Raw genomic sequence first — 18,504 nt, 5'->3', positions numbered from 1 at the left:
AAACTAAAAACAAATACAAGATTCTTCATGATAATACTGGGCCATTCGATAAAATCTTAATCCAGAAAAGTTTCATTTTAAATGGTCTTAAAAAGTGTTAAACTAAACTTGATGAAACCTGCAGAAACCCTGATGCAAAGCTTCTTTGACAAAATCTACATTGTAAATGTAATGAAGATAACTTGACTTGTTGGGGTTTAAACTAAAGATATTTGAATTCATGCACACTTGTTTACATGATATTACTCCATGCGTTCTTTGCTAATCAAGCCCTTGACTTTGTTAGACCATGTTGTACTGTTTCAGCTACAACGTTGAACTTTGAGACTTGGGACATACGTTTTTAATTTAATAGCAAAATTTCTGTGTTGAAGTTCAACTCATGTGTCTCGTATCATCCATTGCAGGCATGCCGTGATTTCCTGGAGCTGGCAGAGAGCCACAGCCGCAGATGGCAGCGAGTACTTCAGCATGAGCGTGAGCAGCGTACCCACCTGGAGGAGACCATCGAGCAGCTAGCAAAGCAGCACAACAGCCTGGAGCGAGCCTGGAGAGAGGCTCCCACGCACGCCGTCAACACACCTGATACACCCACCACCGACACAGGTGAAGCCCACCGTCATTCACACACTTCTGCATTAGTTATTCAGTGATGGGTGTTATTAGTTAGTAACTGATTACTGTACTTTTTCAGAGGATAAGTCATTTAACTTAAGTATTGGAACTGCATTCAAGAGTTCTGTATGAATTAATTATTGTAATTTTTTTATGTTGATCAAGACAATTACATATGCTTAAGAAAAAAGGAATTGTGTAAGAAATTAGTTCATGACTATATATAGTTAAAGTCTGAATTTGTTAGTCCTACTGCAAAGTTTCCCCCAATTTCTGTTTAACAGAGAGAAGATTTATTTGAACAAATTTCTAAACACAATAGTTTTAATAACTTATTTCTAATAACTTCTAATTATCTTTGCCATGATGACTGTACATAATATTTTACTAGATATTTTAAAGATACTAGTATTCTAGGATAATAATATTGAGCTTAAATGTTTTTTTAAAAATTGTAAACTACTTTTATTCTAGCCAAAATAAAATAAATACGACTTTCTCCACATGTAAACAATAAAGTAAATACTGTGAAAAATCCTTTCTCTGTTAAATATCATTTGGGAAATATTTAAAAAAGAAAATAATTCACAGGGGGCGAATAATTGTGATTGATATATATATATATATATATATATATATATATATATATATATATATATATATATATATATATATATATATATATATATATATATATATATATATATATATATATATATATATATATATATATATATATTATATATAACTTTAAAAAGTTTTATTTTTATTTAAACAAGTCTATGCTTTAAATTTTTGGGGGGATTCTATGTAGCATTCAGTCAAGCAAAACCTTTACTTAATGAGTAATTAAAACAAGTTTTAGACAAAGTAATTTTAAAAAAGTTTGAATAATAAACTTTTTTAACTTAATTAAATTTGAATAATAAAAATACTTTTTAGGCAAAGTAATTAGAGAAGTTATTTAAAGGGTTTTTTTTTTTCAAAAAAAAAAATTCACTCATTATTTACACACCTTTATGTGTTTCTTAAGGTTTGTAGGATGTCACGTTTACTGTAGGGAAAGGGAAGAAGGACTCAAGTGCAGAACTAAAATGGATTTCTTAATAATAAAAATAAAACAAAAGCTACCATGAGGGGGAATACATTAACAAAACACACAAACAGGGCAGGCTGGCAGGGATCAGGGCTGGACTGAAAGGACAAGGCAATAATCGACGACGAACTGGCACAGGATAGCAGACATGGGGAGAATATAAGCAGAAATAATTAACAAACAAACAAGTGAACATAATAAACTAATAATGGGTTAACAAGGAGAGTGGGACTAGACAATAGACGATAAGCACATAACACAAAGAAACACAAGCCATGTGCTCACATAAAATGAGACTAGAACACACAGCCGTAGAGAGAACTCATTAACTGTGTGTTCATATGAACATGACACTAAAGCACGTGGCGCATGTAAACATGTACCATGTGCTAAAACACCAACAGAAGACTGAACACAAGACACGTGTAAATAAAGAGACTCACTGTGCACTCACACATGCAATGTGCATGTTTCATCCCAGTGCCAACCTGGGACATCAAGCGGGAGCGCGCATGGCCCGAGCACAGCCAGGATGGCGCTCATATAAGGACAAGGACAGACAATAACGAGAAAACTCGAGCCGAGCACAACATACAAGACATGACAAGAATAGTGTCTGGACTCTGCCACCAAAACAAGAATTAGCAAGACCGAAGTGGCAGAATCTTGACAGTAGAAAAAGAATATTTCAATGGAAGTCAATAGTTACCGGTTTTCAAGATTTTTCGGAATGTCTTTTATGTTCAACAGAAAAAAGAAATGCAAAAAAGTTTGTGATAAGTGAATGATTTTCAGGAATTTTCAGTTTTTGGTGAACTATCCCTTTAAACGCAATTTTAATTATGTAATTACTAATTATTTAGTTTCCAATAACTTGCCCACACTCTTGCCAACACTCCACATGTGATGTCTGTAAACTCTGTAACTCTGTCCTTGTCTTGTTGTGCTTGTGCAGGAGTGAGTGAAAGGCCCAGGAAAGAGGAAGCGAGTGATGAAGATGAGGATACAGAGTATTTTGATGCCATGGAGGACTCACCTGCCTTTATAACAGTGACTGCCACGGACCCCTCTCAACACAGGTCAGCCTCATTCCACCCCCCCAAAAAATCCCATAGAGGTTTTTCAGCAACATGAGGCTAAATAATCTGGCAAGGTTTTCTTTTTTGTGTGAATTACCCCTTTAAGTGTTGTTCTGCCAGGTGCTTTTGTTAACACGTGACTAGAGGATGATGACACTGATCTAGAGGTCTGCATTCCCACACGATTCCTATGGGAGCCACACAGATCTAGACTAAATGTGTAAGCGGTACAGGCGGCATTCGTTTAAGTCGTGGCTGAGAGAGAGGTTATGAGAAAATGGAAAGTTTGAATGCAATGCCAGCATTCATGAATTATAAATACATTTCTGAAGGCACCGTTCTACTATTTCTGAGACTTCAATTCATTCATTTTTCCGCTGGAGAGCAATGTGGGAGCTGCATAATTTGTGGGTCTTGTTTGAGCTTCTGTTGTGTTGGAATGTTTGAACTTTTGTAGCTAAACTACAGTTGAAGTCAGAATTATTAGCCATCCTGAATTATTAGCCCCCCTGTTTATTTTTTCCCCCAATTTTTGTTTACACTTTATTTTTTAGACACTGCTGGATTTTAATAACGCTATTAGTGCTTATGGTGACAATTGCCAGTGTTTTGGGGGTAAAAAGTTATTTTTTAAATGTTGCTTCTTTAAAATATGCGGTTATGAATAGTTTTGTGTGAAAGTAGCCTTAGAAAACTGCTATGCATTACTGTCATGCAGTGAGGTATGTTACAACATAGGCTCATTCTGAAAATGTCCCCCTGTATGCATTTATGGAGATCGCGAATTATGTATCCAGAAGTGCGTATGTCTGCTTTTCATCTTTAAAACAAACACTACGCCGTTCCTTTTCTTGCTTACCAGCTAACTGCTTACCTCCGTATGGGCGGCTTTCCTGCCATTACCAGTTTGTCCTGTAGCTCGCTATATACGTCAGCTGACTTGAGACACAGAGAGTAGTTGACCACGACGAGGTGGTTGGAGCGGTTCCAGAAAGCGAATAACACAAAAACATAAGCCAAAAAATATAATAAACAAGTAAATAACTGGGTGAGAAAGTGGTGAAGTCTGAAAACGTGGTAAAAATCAGGCAAGGGCTTTTCTTTTTCTGGATTATTTAAACTGTCGGTTGGATTTAGGGAAGTGGGTGGGCGGGTCAATTGGTACTTTTGAAAACACTATTGGCTGGGTTTAGGGAAGGAGGTGGGTGGGTCAGTCGAATCAGTCATTCAGTCAGTAAGTCAGTCAGTCGACAGCGGCCTCTGGTGGATTTACGTGAGAACAGCAGGCGCGAATGGCACTCACAAGATAAATTTGAGATCTCAAAAAGCATACACAGCAGCCTCTGGTGGAATCGCGAAAACAAAAACTGCAGAAAATTTACCTCCTGGGATGTATGTCATGCTCTCCAGTAATGTATATAGTGGTAAGTTTTCAGAATGAGCCTGGGTTGGTATTATGTGTGGTTATCTTTATTTATTTACTATTCATTCATTTTTTATAGTAAATAATAGAGGATAACATCTGCTAACATAGCATCTTTTAAGATATGATCTTTGCTAAATGAATCAAACAATGTGACACTTGTGTTCTACTTATTTGTCTGCACTTGATCCTCTAAGCACTGTCTGTGTTGTCTGTTCAGGCGTTCTCAGAGTAATCTCAGCGGTGCTAGCGGAGGACAGCCCAGTGACTGGAACCAGGAGGACAATGTGAGTGGTACATAAAACAGGAGTCCAAAACAATAATCATATACACTGCAGAAAAGCACAGTCAAACTCTCATTTGAAAGGCGTAGAAGCATCTAAAAACTTTTAATTGGTGTTAATTTCTCAGGCCATTGAAGGTGTAGGTGACACTTTAACTTAAAATCAAACTGGAAAAATAAAGTGCCATTTTATGCTTAGAGTGAAGTATCGGAGGGGGAAAAAAAGAAAAGAAAATAATTCTGTTCAGCCTAAACGAGTAAAAAAAAACAGATTTATTCAACAGATCACAGAACATCATAAAGGGATTAATAAAGGGACTAAGCCGAAGGAAAATGAATGAATGAATTAAAATGTGTATTAAGTGTTAATTATAATCGAAGGGTTAATCATTTTGTCTTTAACTGTATGTATGTGATTTATTATTATAATTATTAAACTAATGTTAAATCGAATCATTTTCATTAGTGACCTTAGACTTTCAGAGCTGTATCTCATGTGGTGTAAGGATCCAGTAAGCTCTGTGTGACGGTGAATGTTTCCTCAGGCGGTCTGTGTTCATCACAGCTGTTGTTCATCTCAATTAAGCGACTCTTAATTAACTGATATCTGCTGCTCTCGTTTCATGTCTCTCTCGGTGACTCAGTTTCCGAGACAGACGGAGCGTCAGTCAGCTGTCAATGTTTATGTGTTATGCTCCTCGAGGGCAGTCGGGCCCTTCAAATAATGTCTTTTAGCACAAACACATTACATATTTCAGATGTTTGTTTGTTTTTTTAATACAAACACTCTCGGCTCTCTCTGTCTTTTTTTAGTGTTCTGTGAGCAGTAATGATTTTTCAGGGAAAGAGCTGCAGCCTCGCAGGAAGAGGCGATCCCGGATCTCAGAGAAACCCAACTATTCCCTCAATCTGTGGAGCATCATGAAGAACTGCATTGGCAAAGAGCTCTCCAAAATCCCAATGCCTGTAAGTCACATGCACAGGTTGATTTTTATTAAAATGTGTGTAAAAAAAGTAATGTCAGGAAATTGAAATCTGCAAATCCATTTCTGCTTCATGTCTGCATTATGAGCACTTCAATTCTATCAGAAATAAAACTGGTGAAAATCATGATAGTAAACAGCCCATTACTTCTAAAGTACAGAGGAGATAAAAGTCAGGGAACAATTTGTGAACACTTTTTTCACCCAATAATTAAAATTCTGTTATTAAATTACTCACATGTTGTTTTAATATCCCGAAATCTTTGTTCATATTTTGAACACAAATTAGGATATTTTAGATGAAATCTGAGAGCTCTCTGAGCCTCCATATACAACAAGGGTCCCAAGACATTCACAGTCTAGAAATTGAACTAAATCAAAACTTTCTGGGCTCTATTTTAATGGTCTAGGCACAAAGTCTAAGGCGCAGGGTGCAAAATCATTAAGGGCATGTCCGAATCCACTTTTTCTATTTTAAGGACAGAAAAATACACTCTGTGCCACGGCGCATGGTCTAACAGGGTTGAGCTTATTCTCTTAATGAGTTATGGGTGTGTTTTGAGAATAAACCAATCAGAGTCTCATCTCTCATTTCCTATAAGTGTCAGTTGTGTCGCGCCATGGCGCATTTGCTATTTACATGGCGGACTTTATGTGGAAAAACTGAACACTTCACTTGCGAGAAAACAGTTAAACAGACCATCTGCAGCGCGAGGATGAGCCTCCTCCATTCGGCCTTTACTTTCTCTTTCACTTTCTCTCTTTGGTGGATAAGGAAACACTGTTGTACGCACTCTGTTGAAGACATCCATTAGCCTACATATTTAATTTCATTTGTTAAGCGCAAAGATTTGTTTCAAAACTATTTCTAAAATCAGTTCTAATTTCCAGCAAACGAATAAATAACAATAACATTATATCCAAATACACATGCTATACCCCATATGGTCTAAAGACAGGTGGACAAATCTAAGCTTGTTTTTAATAAAACAAATATAAATATGCATTTAATAAATAATAATAATACTACTAATAATAATAACATTATACCAAAGCAAATAGTCATGAATAAACAAAAAAAGACCCCTGAGATGAAGAAGGCATGGAGGCAGTGGTTTTTATATTTATGTAGAAAATAATAATTTTTGTAATATTTTATTCCTTTAATTTTTTCATTTGTAAAAATATTTGTGTATTGCTCTACATCTTGAGTGTTTGAAGCAATATGTAAGCGAGGCATGCACACAACTAATGAGCTCTGCGCTGGACTTTAGACCTGCTTTCAGCTGGTCTATTGAACAGTCTATTTTAGTACCTCAAAATAGCAACGCGCCAACAATGTGCTTTAACACACCTCTTTTGTAGACCAAAACACCCATGAGTCCACAAAGTGGCGCAAATGGATTTACTATTTAAACAACGCAAAATTAAGGTGGCACTGGTCTGAAATTAGCAACAAGTCATGGAAACATGTCTTGCGCCTTATTGCGCCGGTTGTATGATTGGGCCCTCCATGTGACCAGTGGTTCAACTGTAATTATATGAAGCTCAAAGAACACTTTTGTGCACCAAAATTAATATATATAATATATATATATAAATTGTGTTCATCTGTGTCATATCAGGGTGATTATTTACTTTAAGCAATACGACGCTTTTTTTTTTTTGAGTTGTTCTGCTGACTCTAATGGCAATATGTTGTATTAACCGTAGTAAACGCGCCACCTGATCGTTTACAGGAGAGAAGTTATTGGCTAACAAAGTCATTTTTTTTACCATTTTTGGTGCACAAAGGTGTTCTGGGAACTTCGTATAATTACAGTTGATCCACTGAAGTACCATGAAATATTTTAATGGTGTTTTTGGATCTTGAACATCTTGGGACTGGCACTGTCTTTGTAGGATGAGATAGCTCTCATATTTCATCTAAAATATGTTCATTTTGGTTCCGAAGATGAACGGAGGTCTCAGGGTATTGGAACAACATGATTGTCATAATAATCATGACCGCATAATGAATTTTTATTTTTGGGTGAAATAATCTTTTAAGAATCGATGTAATCTTTATTATTCAATATTTACAAGAATTTTAGTTTTAGTGACTATTGATGCCATGTTTTACTAAATAACTAAGGTACTTCAATGTTTACCCTTTATTGTGTGGACAAAGCAGCTATCAAACCTAAAAACAGAATTGAGTGAGTCATGAAGAAAGGTTACAACTTACATTTCTGAATGTTACAGCAGTCAAAAACGGGCAGGAAAAAAAAAAGATTATGCGGATTCTGAACTTCTCATTTAAAAAAAATAACAATTTATATATGTAGTATTCTTATATACTGAAGAGTGAGTTGTAAAAGAAAGTGAATTGCATCTCTCTTCCTCTCTGTGCAGGTGAACTTCAACGAGCCGCTGTCCATGCTGCAGCGTTTGACGGAGGATCTGGAGTATCATGAGCTGCTGGATAAAGCGGCGCGCTGTGAAAACTCTCTGGAGCAGATGTGTCTGGTCGCGGCCTTCTCTGTGTCCTCATACTCCACCACAGTGCATCGGACGGCCAAGCCCTTCAACCCTCTCCTAGGAGAGACCTATGAACTCGACCGCCTGGAAGAATTCGGCTACCGTTCCCTCTGTGAACAGGTCAGTGTGAAAGAGTCCAGATGTCTGGAGTGTATCTACTGGCATTTAGCTCAGTCTGGCAGGCTTCGTCAGTGCAGTATCATTCAAAAGTATGATGAGTTTTTAATGTAAGGTTAATATCTTCAGCATAGGTGCATTTCCACTGTGAGAGACAGAATCTAAAAATAAAAATCCAGAAATCACATTGTATGATTTTTTTAAGTTTATTTGTTAATTATTTATATTTATATATATTATTTATATTATATTCAACTTTATTGTCATTACACATGTACAAGTACAAGGCAACGGAATGCAGTTCAGGTCTAACCAGCAGTGCAATAGCAGCAAGTGCAGGATACAGGTATGTTATAAAATGCAGTTATAGAAAAACTATGGTAATATTTACAGATGGATGTACTATCAACATTATATACAGGTTGTCTTAGCTTTGAATAGAGATTTATAATAAATGGATATATGTACAAGATGCTATGTAATAATCAGAAATGTGCAGATAAATAAACAATTACAAATGTATATGTATAGTGGGTGTGTACATAATTACAAAAGGGAGACAGCTCTGGGGAAAAAGCTGTTCCTCTGTCTGCTGGTTTTTGTCTGGGGAAGCCTGAGGCGCCTGCCGGAAGGCAGGAGAGAAAACAGTCTGTGAGCAGGGTGAGAGGTGTCCTTAAGAATACTGCGTGCTCGGCGCAGACAGCGTTTCTTCTGGATGTCCTCAATGGCTGGCAGTGTAGTCCCTGTGATGCGTTGGGCAGTTTTCACCACCCGCTGCAGTGCCTTACGCTCCGCAACAAAGCAGCTTCCATACCAGACTGTGACGCAGTTGGTCAGGATGCTTTCTATTGTGCAGCGGTAGAAGTTCACCAAGACAGCTGATGAAAGCTGGTTCTTCTTAAGTTGCCTTAAGAAAAATAGGCACTGGTGAGCCTTCTTGACCAGGCTGGAGGTGTTGGTGGTCCAGGAGAGGTCCTTTGAGATGTGGGTCCCCAGGAACTTGAAGGATGAGACAGGCTCAACGGCCATCCCATTAATGTGGATGGGATCATGTGAGCCTGTCCTCTCCCTTCCTGAAATCTACAATGAGCTCCTTGGTCTTGTTGGTGTAAAGGAGCAGATTATTGTCGGTGCACCAAGTGGCCAGATGCTATATCTCCTCCCTGTAGGCAGTCTCATCATTATTGCTGATTAGACCAATCACTGTGGTGTCATCTGCAAATTTTATATATATATATATATATATATATATATATATATATATATATATATATATATATATTAGGGCTGTCAAAATTAGCGCGTTAAAGCACGTGATTAATTTGAAATATTTAACGCATTAAAAAAAAATAACGCAAATAATGTAGTTGCAGTTTTTTTATTTCCTGTTGTGGCTGACATGTGTTCAGGGCCTGCGCGTCCATAGATGCGACCTTTACTTAGAGCAGTTTACTCTCATTCAGCATATTTTAATTCAGGATGTTAATGGAATTTGATACCGCAAGGCGAACGGAAAGAAAAACCTCCGGTTAGGTTAACTAGGTCATTGGTTACTGAGCAAACCACTCTTGTCCAATCTAAAAAAACATTTAAAATAATATTATCAACTCTAAAAATGATTCTGAAAAAATCTTCTGACTAAAGTAAATAAGGAAAAAATATAAAGGAAATATTGTGAAAATGTCCTTGTTCTATTATTAATCACTTGGGAAATAATTTAAAAATAATTACAATTTCATAGCAGGGCTAATAATTTTGCCTTCAACTGTACATTGTTTGGGAAAAAACAAACCCTCCAAAATAAGTATTGATTGGTAATGTGATGTGATTTAAAATCTTTCTTCTTTCAACTTTGATCATGAGAGTGGCATTTACATTTCTTTATGTCTAATTTAGCAACAATCATTTAACAATGTGGGACTCGATTATAAATAAAGCTATTTTTTCGTAAGTGAGCCATCAGGGTTTGTAGTGCTACAATGCACTTTTTCAGTCACATTTAGCCATTAGTGGAGCTTTTCATGCATGGTTAGTGTGTGGAGGGTAATGACCGTTGAAGGTGATAGAATCACCCATAGAAGGACAACAAGAGTGTGAATGAATAGAGTGAGAGCGCCATCTAGTGGTGTGTTTCATATTGCTCTGCTCTGTATTTGTCAGGTCAGTCATCATCCACCAGCGGCCGCTCATCATGTGGTGTCACAGCGAGGCTGGTCCCTGTGGCAGGAAATCACCATTGCTAGCAAATTTCGTGGAAAATACCTCTCCATCATGCCTCTGGGTGAGTCTCTGCTCCTCACTGTTCTTCATACAAACACATTCAGGAAAGGCCCACACATCATGTTGATCTAGTTTGTTGTCATTCAGAGAATTCATTAATGTTCTATTGTCAGAAGTGTCCAATCTGCTCTAACAGGATCAGACTCTCTCTCTCTCTCTCTCTCTCTCTCTCTCTCTCTCTCTCTCTCTCTCTCTCTCTCTCTCTCTCTCTCTCTCTCTCTCTCTCTCATAGACAAACACACTGATTATCTCTCTCTCTTTTTTTATCCAGGTGCGATACACCTGCAGTTTCATGCAAGTGGAAACCACTACGTGTGGCGTAAAGTCACCTCCACCGTGCACAACATCATCGTGGGCAAACTGTGGATTGATCAGGTTCAACTTCTGACTTTACTAATTATCTACTGTAACATCCTGCTTGATTCCTTTCTGTAGTTTAATTATTCAAAGGCTTGAAACATCACGAACACTTTGCTTTAAGACATTATTTTATCATTTTAAATAGTATTTTGTCTTTTTTGTGATGGCCCTTTCTGAATCTAAAAGACTAAACATACACTAAACGTATAAACAATAGAGATAGAGCGATTTGACCAACAGCATTAGCAGTGAATTTCAGATGCTTTTTTTTTTAAAGGTTTCTAAGTTTCTTTTGGTGGATTTCCATTTTTCTCTGAAGTGAAACGATGTTCTAAAGTCACTGTAATAAAGTAATAAGTGCAAGTCAGAGCAATATTATTAGTTAGTGTTAGTCCAAACTCAGGTCTCATCTACTACTGTAGCATTTAAAGCAGGGGTGCCCAAACGTGGTCCTAAAGGACCAATGTCCTTGCTGATTTCTTCAACTGCCAAAGTTCAGTTCCAAAACTCATGACCACAATAACGGAGGATGGGTGAAAGTTCCCGGATGTGTTCTTGATATCGAGGATGCAGACTTGAGCACCGAACTCGCTTTGAGAAATTCCAGAAGTCATTGTGACTGATTAAAGGAGGTGGGAAGTGCAGCATTTTATATAGACTTATTAAAGTTCAGAGATAGAACTTATTTATCTCAGCGTCATGGTGGTGCAGTGGGTGCCTCACAACAAGAAGGTCGCTGGTTTGAGCCTCGGCTGGGTCAGTTGGCATTTCAGTGTGGCGTTTGCATGTTCTCCCCGTGTTTGTGTGGGTTTCCTCCGGGTGCTCCCACAAGTCCAAAGACTTGCGCTATAGGTGAATTAGGTAAGCTAAATTGTCCGTAATGTGTGTGAGTGAGAATGTATGGGTGTTTCCCAGTGATGGATTGCACCTGGAAGGGCATCCGCTGCGTAAAACATATGCTGTATAAGTTGGTGGTTCATTCCACTGTGGCGACCCCAGATTAATTAAGGGACTAAGCCAAAAAGAAAATGAATAAATGAATTCACTTATTTATCTCAGGAGTTTCCCTAAATGAGCGGTGAAAGTAAACCACCATGAAAATCTTAATAAAGGCATAAACACATTAAGGGTGTTTATTTGCTGAAATTGGTATTAATATTGTCTTTTATTTGTATTGTGCAAAATATATTTGTAAGGTTTTTGTGTATGTTATATATATTGAAAAAAGGAAAAAAAATAGTTGTATGAACGCTGTCATGTTTAAATAAATTTCTGTTAAAACTGCGTAAAGGTCATGTGACCATCAGGAAGAACGCAGCGTCCTATTTCACGCATTCTGTATTCTCGTGGTCTCCTGAGTTCTTTCTTCCGAGGTGACCTGGCAAGACTGGTCTTCACAAGAAAGCAAGTCCATTCTTTGCGTTCTTGGAATTGAGATACATCCCTAGTAAGAGCTTGATTACCTAGTCCGGGTGTGTCTGATTGGGATTGGAACTAAACTTTGCAGGACACCGGCCCTCCAGGACAGAGTTTGGGCACCCTTGGTTTAAAGGATCACGTCATTATTAATCACTCACTCTCACGTCGTTCCAATCTCCGGCGACCTCCATTCATCTTTAGAACACAAATGAAGATATTTTTGCTCTCAGATCCTCCTTACACAGCAATGATCCATAGACGTTTAAAGTCCAGAAAAAGAACCCAAAAAAACATTCCATGTGACTTCGGTGGTTCAACTGTAATCAGATGAAGCCACAAGAACATGTGTGTGACAAAAAAAAAACCTGTAAAACTCACTTCTTTAACATCTCTGAAGTGTTGCTGACTATGGAGGATAAGAGAGCTCTCAGATTTCATCTAAAATATCTTAATTTGTGCTCTGAAGATGAACAAATACTCAGGCAATTGAAACAAAATGTCCGTCCGTGGGTGAAGTAACAATTTAATGTTAAGTCTAAGTAGACATTGTTTGAGGACAGCCACAGACAGAGGTAAAATGGAATTACTGTTGTCTTGTTCGAGAAGTTTCTTTGTTTGTTTTTGCTACATTACACACTATATGAAAGGTAATCAAAGGCACTCTTTAAATTTTGTTTTGCTTTTTGGGCTTTAAGAAACTTTTAATATTATACAAAATATAAATCTCTCATACCATGAGCACCGAATTTTGAGAACCATTGATTTAATACCAAGTCTTGTTTCTTTGTTTCAGTCAGGAGATATTGATATAGTCAACCACAGGACCAAAGAGACCTGTCAGCTCAAGTTCTCTCCCTACAGTTACTTTTCAAGGGAAGTCCCACGAAAGGTACGTTTGGGACGGTTTACGCTCTACCTTTCCCCAGACCATTTCCTGTAATCAATCACATAATATTGCTAGCAGATAAGAGCCAGCTAAGCCATCTGTCCATCCTGCTCTGTCCTCATGCTTCTGTAGTTCAGCCTTAGAGCTTGTTACCCTTGTTCTCCCACCGTAAGGTCACAGGGGTGGTGATGGACAGTGATGGCCAGGCAAACTACATCCTGTCAGGCACATGGGATGAGAAGATGGAGAGCGCCAAGATTGTGCAGAGCAGCAGAGGAAGCAGCAGCTCTGAGGGCAAGCAGAAGACCGTCTATCAGACCCTCTCACCCAAACTGCTGTGGAAGAAATACCCTCTACCGTAAGACACTCCGTCAAATATCAGTTATGACGACACACTCAACAACCTGCTTGTAGAACTAACAACCTTTCTCAATACTGACAGACTGAACTACCTACAGTACCTGCAAAACTAACATCCTTTTTGGCTACCATAGAGAAAATAACAACTTAACAAACTAAAGAAATAAGGCAATACTTACCAAACCTGAGTCTAAGATTAGTTGATTTAGCATGGTTAAGTATTTGGTTATCTATGTAAGATTCTACCTACTTGCAAAACTAATTACCTGCCTAAAAGACTTACTTCTGACAGAATGAATTACTTGCAGGATAAACTACCCACCTATCAGGAGAACTACTGATCAAACTTCTTAGTAAACTAACCAAACATGTTCCAAGGCATTACCAAACTATGTCTTAGAATTGTCAGTTCAGAGCAAGCAAGTAGTGACTTAAGGCCCCAAAAAATAACTGAAATGATGTCATTTTGAATCAAATATGGCCACAACGAAGTTCTTTATGAGTTTGTTTCGGCAGTTTGAAAAAGCCCACCTAAACAAACTTTTGGGGGGAGTTCATTTTGTTCTTAAACTTTTTTTTGGCTACCATTGGTCTGTGACAGTTAAGCAATTGGTGGGTGAGTCATGGATCTCCGTCACTGTTGATGTGCTTATGAAATGTGTTCTTTCTCAGCTGCCATTGTTGTTGTGTTAAGCAGTACACTCAAGCAATGCAGGACATTGAAAACCCCACTTACTGTTGCCTGGGGAGTAGTAGGTTTGAAAACACTATATCGTTTCACGTAGCCTTTTCAGACTTCTTTTTGCCCTTAAATGCAGTACAAAAAAACAACTTAGTTTGAAGAGTACTGGGGCCTTTATTTGCTGAACTAACTACTTACCAGACTCACTACCAGCAGTCAAACTAACCAAACTACTACTTACTACAAACAAACTACCGACCTCAGTAAAGCTCTACTAAAGGCTGATTTACACTTTCGTCTGGCCCCGAGTCACGGACCTCTGCTGACCACTGATTTGCTTTACAAATATATTTATTTTTATTATGTGAAGAATAAAAAAAACTTACTAAAAAACACAGATTTTTTTTATTTAGCTCACTCCACAATTCACACTGTTCTAGTTTGTTTCCTCCACTTATATGCTAAAAAGGCAATAACGGTTCAACATTCCTGACCATTATCACCAATAAAGCCTAAAAAAACAGGGCATCAGTATATTGTAGGTTCAAATATTCCTTTCCAGTTATCGAAGACATAATTTGTTACTTCATTTTAGTTTAGTAAATATTAAATTGTTTTAAATGTAAAATTGTAATGTACACATCAGTGTAAAACCTCTGACTGGTGGAAAAACATATTCTGTGATTATTTATTAAAACCTCTTGGGTCTCCACTTTTGCCATGGCCTCTCTTTGGTTTTAACAAACTTATCCCTCAAGTTTTTCTAAAAATTTTAATAAAAACTTTCTTTCCCTGCTGTTGCTTTGCTGTTGATTTCTTGCCAAGAATTATTGTCCATCTGGTTATCCCTATGATCATGGATTATACAGATACCTGTTTCAGACAAAATCTCTTCAAAGTGATTCATAATTAACTCAAATCAAATGCGGCGCCGCGCGAACTGTTTGCTCGAGTCTCCAAAAAAATTGGGCACTCCGCCAGCCGAAGTCATGTCACGCGGACGCGTTAAATATAAATCAGCCAAGGGTAGATAGTTTAATATGCAAGTAGGTAGTTAAGAAATATTTGCCTTTCAAACTACTAACAGTCTAAACAACCTATTATTATTATTACCTAACTGTTATTATGAACTAACTAAAGGCTTTGCACAATAGATTGTAGAATTCTCTGTGATGTTTTAGCTTTTGTTTCCTCTCTCTGTCTAGAGATAACGCGGAGAACATGTATTATTTCTCCTCTCTGGCTTTGACCCTGAATGAGGAGGAGGATGGTGTGAGCATGACGGACAGCAGGCTGAGGCCGGACCAGCGGCTGATGGAAGCGGGACGCTGGGATGAGGCCAACGCGGAGAAGCAGAGGCTGGAGGAGAAACAGAGAGCTGTGAGGAGGAGGAGAGAAGCTGAGGCCTCCAGGGCCATTGATGAAGGTGAGCCCAGGTGACGCTAAAATCTCTTGGCTGATCTTAAGCCTGACTGACACTAAATGATTTTGCCCATGAGTTGATTGTTTGAGACCAATTTTGGAAATCCTAAAAGATTCCTATAATTCTAGACTAAAATCTGTGGTCTTTGTATTGGCATGTTCACCAACAGACAATTATTGGCCATTGTGATTAGATTTGCCCTCCGATTTAAATTCTGCCAGCATTAGTAAACTATATATATATATATATATATATATATATATATATACATACATCCATCCATCCATCCATCCATGTTTTTTTTTTTTTGACCAGTGATCATAATATAAAACGTCTTTTTTTATGTTTTATTTACTTATTTATTTATTTATTTTACGTTTTGTAAATATAATTTTGCGTGAATTTTCTTGAACACACTGAACTGAAAATGATACTAATGCTGCATAAATGAAGTAATGTAAAAACGACGGGGGATTTCTTTACGTTAAACAAATTTCTTTTGTGTATATATGTAAACATGCCTAGTTCACAAGTTTTGTAAATATAATTTTGCGTGAAATCCCACTGGATAGACTTGTGTGTCCCCACATGAGCCTCTATCTCCGCCAGCAGGACCTCCATTTCAGACTCTGGGATTTTAATTTCTTTGTTCATTCTCAAGCACAGAAATGAGTATATCGGCATGTGCTCTTTTGTATGATGATGCTAATAATCAGGAGGTGTTGTTCACAAGGTGAAGATCTGACAGCAGTCAGCTGCTCACAATTTCAAGATCATTTGCTATTTATAAATGTCACATCTGGAAGAGAGGCGAATGCAGGTTTTTTTTTTTGTGCATGTTCGTTTTCTCACTTAACCAACACTGATGAGTCTTTCATATGTCTGTGTTTGGCACATCTAGATTGTTGAGACTGACATTATGACAATAATGAGATCCTACAGTGTGACGTAGATCATGTTCAGTCTAACAAGCTACAGTCATTAAAGATTTTTGTTTTTAAGTCATACAGTGTGAGCCAGTCAGATGAAAACAGATGACCTGTTGTTTTGTGTTCCAGGAGAAGACTTTGAGGGGTATAAACCACTATGGTTCCACCAGACGACGGATGAAATGACAGGAGAGAACATCTTCGTTTATAAGGGGGGATACTGGGAGGCCAAAGACCGACAGGACTGGAGTATGTGTCCAGAGATCTTCTGAACACACAAACACTTGACTGACTCTGCAGACTGACAAAAACAAATGAGGAATAAACCTACTACACAGACTCATCAGGGCCGCAGAGGACGTGGAGGCAGGGTGTGAACACCTCCACTGTTTGAATCTCTTAGATAGAGATAGAGAGAGTGTGTGTGTGTGTTTAGCGTGAGTGTGTGATTGCAGCCCAATGACATATACCTTTGCCCAACTACTGAACAGACTCCCAAGATGCGAGACCGAAAAATGTTTTCACCTCAGTGATGATTTTGTGTGTGTGTGTGTGAGTGTGAGAAATGCGCAGCTGAACTCTTCTAGCCAAGTGCCGCCCCAGATTATCTTCCAAAGCAAATCAGGTTCTTTTTATTCAGAACAACCCCTTCACGAATGCACTTTCCCTGCATCTCCTACAGTGACGCACACGAGACTGAGTCTTATTTCTAATGAGATCAAATCAAATATGCTCCTCGTCGCCCCCTGCTGGACAACACGTAAAGAAACTGGCATTTAAAAGAGAGGACACTTAACTACTCAATGATCTGATTGTTCAGCTTTGCTTCATATCAGCAAAACCACCACATTTGGGCAAAGGAAGATTGAATACTTGCATATGCCAGAGGAACATGATCTTATTCTTTTATCGGACACCCAGCTACAGACTTTCTTCCTGGCTCCACCCACTTTGCATAGATAATTAGACAGCCAGAATGATCTCATGTCTTCGCTTCACCACTGAGCTTCAGACAAACCTATTTTTAAATCCACGGATCGTCATGCACATAAATTAGCTGCTTCCTGCATTGACTCGGTGGAGCCCCCCAGTGGTCATGTCCATGTTACTGTGACTGTCACAGTACGATGCATATCAATGCAATTAAAATACTTTTTTGTACAATCAGTATACTTAATGAATGAGTGAACGATCAACCAATAAAAGTAAACAAGTCATCCGCTCGATTCTCTCAGAGAACAGCAAACTATTTTCCATTCATAATGCAACGTGTGATACTCAAAACACAAGCAACCGACGGTTGAGCTTGTGTTTGTGTTTATAAAGTGCTTGTATTTATTAGCAGTAGTAGAGATAGAGTGGTTTAAAACATGCCCTGAGGGAAAGGGCTGCTGGGACGAGAAGCACATTGTATATTATCATTATTTTTGAATTGGTCATTTGAGAGCCCCTGTAACAATACATAAGATTAGTACAACTTTCTTACATGGTTAAAAATGATCATCAGGACTCAGGAGTGACAAAAAAGGAAATGTTGACATTTTGCTAATCATTTTGAAACAATTCTTGTTCTCAAAGCTGTGGATTCAGACGTGACATCGCTGGAGATCAGTTCTCACTTTATTCCCGATTGCTGTCAAGAATGTAGAAGTCTTATTTTGCACTCACGCCATCGTATGTATTTTGTGATAACCATATACTTCTTATTTTAAAGGAAACAAAAGTAATGATGCTATGCCATCCTAATAAATGCTGTGGTTTGGTAAAAATCTGAATTTTAACCAAAATGTTTACTTGTAAATGCCTCTTTAATCTAAAAAACTCCAGCTAGTCCAAGCTTTGCTCTTGACAAGCTGTCCATGTATGATGATAAATGTCTTTTCTATTAAAACACACTGACATCGCATACCGGCAGGCACTTCTTATGTCTGTATGCTTGTTTCAGGACTGTTTTGATGTCGAATGAATGAAAGGGATGAGGTGATTTGCTTCATGTTTTAAAAAGCGAACATCTTTATATAGTCATTTTTAGTTTGAAGATTTTGTAGT

General features: G+C 38.0%; 1 protein-coding gene across 4 annotated transcripts in view; it reads left to right on the top strand.

Annotated features, from left to right (window-relative positions):
- Window positions 1-18,242, top strand: part of osbp2b (oxysterol binding protein 2b) — a 133,037-nt gene extending 114,795 nt beyond the window's left edge. For all 4 annotated transcript variants that reach the window (XM_056457747.1, XM_056457746.1, XM_056457748.1 and 1 more), the window contains 11 exons: window positions 408-606; window positions 2,667-2,790; window positions 4,434-4,500; window positions 5,310-5,462; window positions 7,874-8,119; window positions 10,277-10,397; window positions 10,668-10,771; window positions 12,969-13,064; window positions 13,235-13,419; window positions 15,309-15,529; window positions 16,585-18,242. In XM_056457747.1, coding sequence (XP_056313722.1) covers window positions 408-606; window positions 2,667-2,790; window positions 4,434-4,500; window positions 5,310-5,462; window positions 7,874-8,119; window positions 10,277-10,397; window positions 10,668-10,771; window positions 12,969-13,064; window positions 13,235-13,419; window positions 15,309-15,529; window positions 16,585-16,727 — 1,659 coding nt within the window. In that variant the 3' untranslated portion in view covers window positions 16,728-18,242. The remainder of the gene's footprint in view (window positions 1-407; window positions 607-2,666; window positions 2,791-4,433; window positions 4,501-5,309; window positions 5,463-7,873; window positions 8,120-10,276; window positions 10,398-10,667; window positions 10,772-12,968; window positions 13,065-13,234; window positions 13,420-15,308; window positions 15,530-16,584) is intronic.
- Window positions 18,243-18,504: the final 262 nt, after the last annotated feature.

This window comes from Danio aesculapii, chromosome 5 (assembly GCF_903798145.1).
Source record: "Danio aesculapii chromosome 5, fDanAes4.1, whole genome shotgun sequence".
NCBI classification, from domain to species: Eukaryota; Metazoa; Chordata; class Actinopteri; order Cypriniformes; family Danionidae; genus Danio; species Danio aesculapii.
This window is presented reverse-complemented; position numbering and strand designations above follow the sequence as displayed.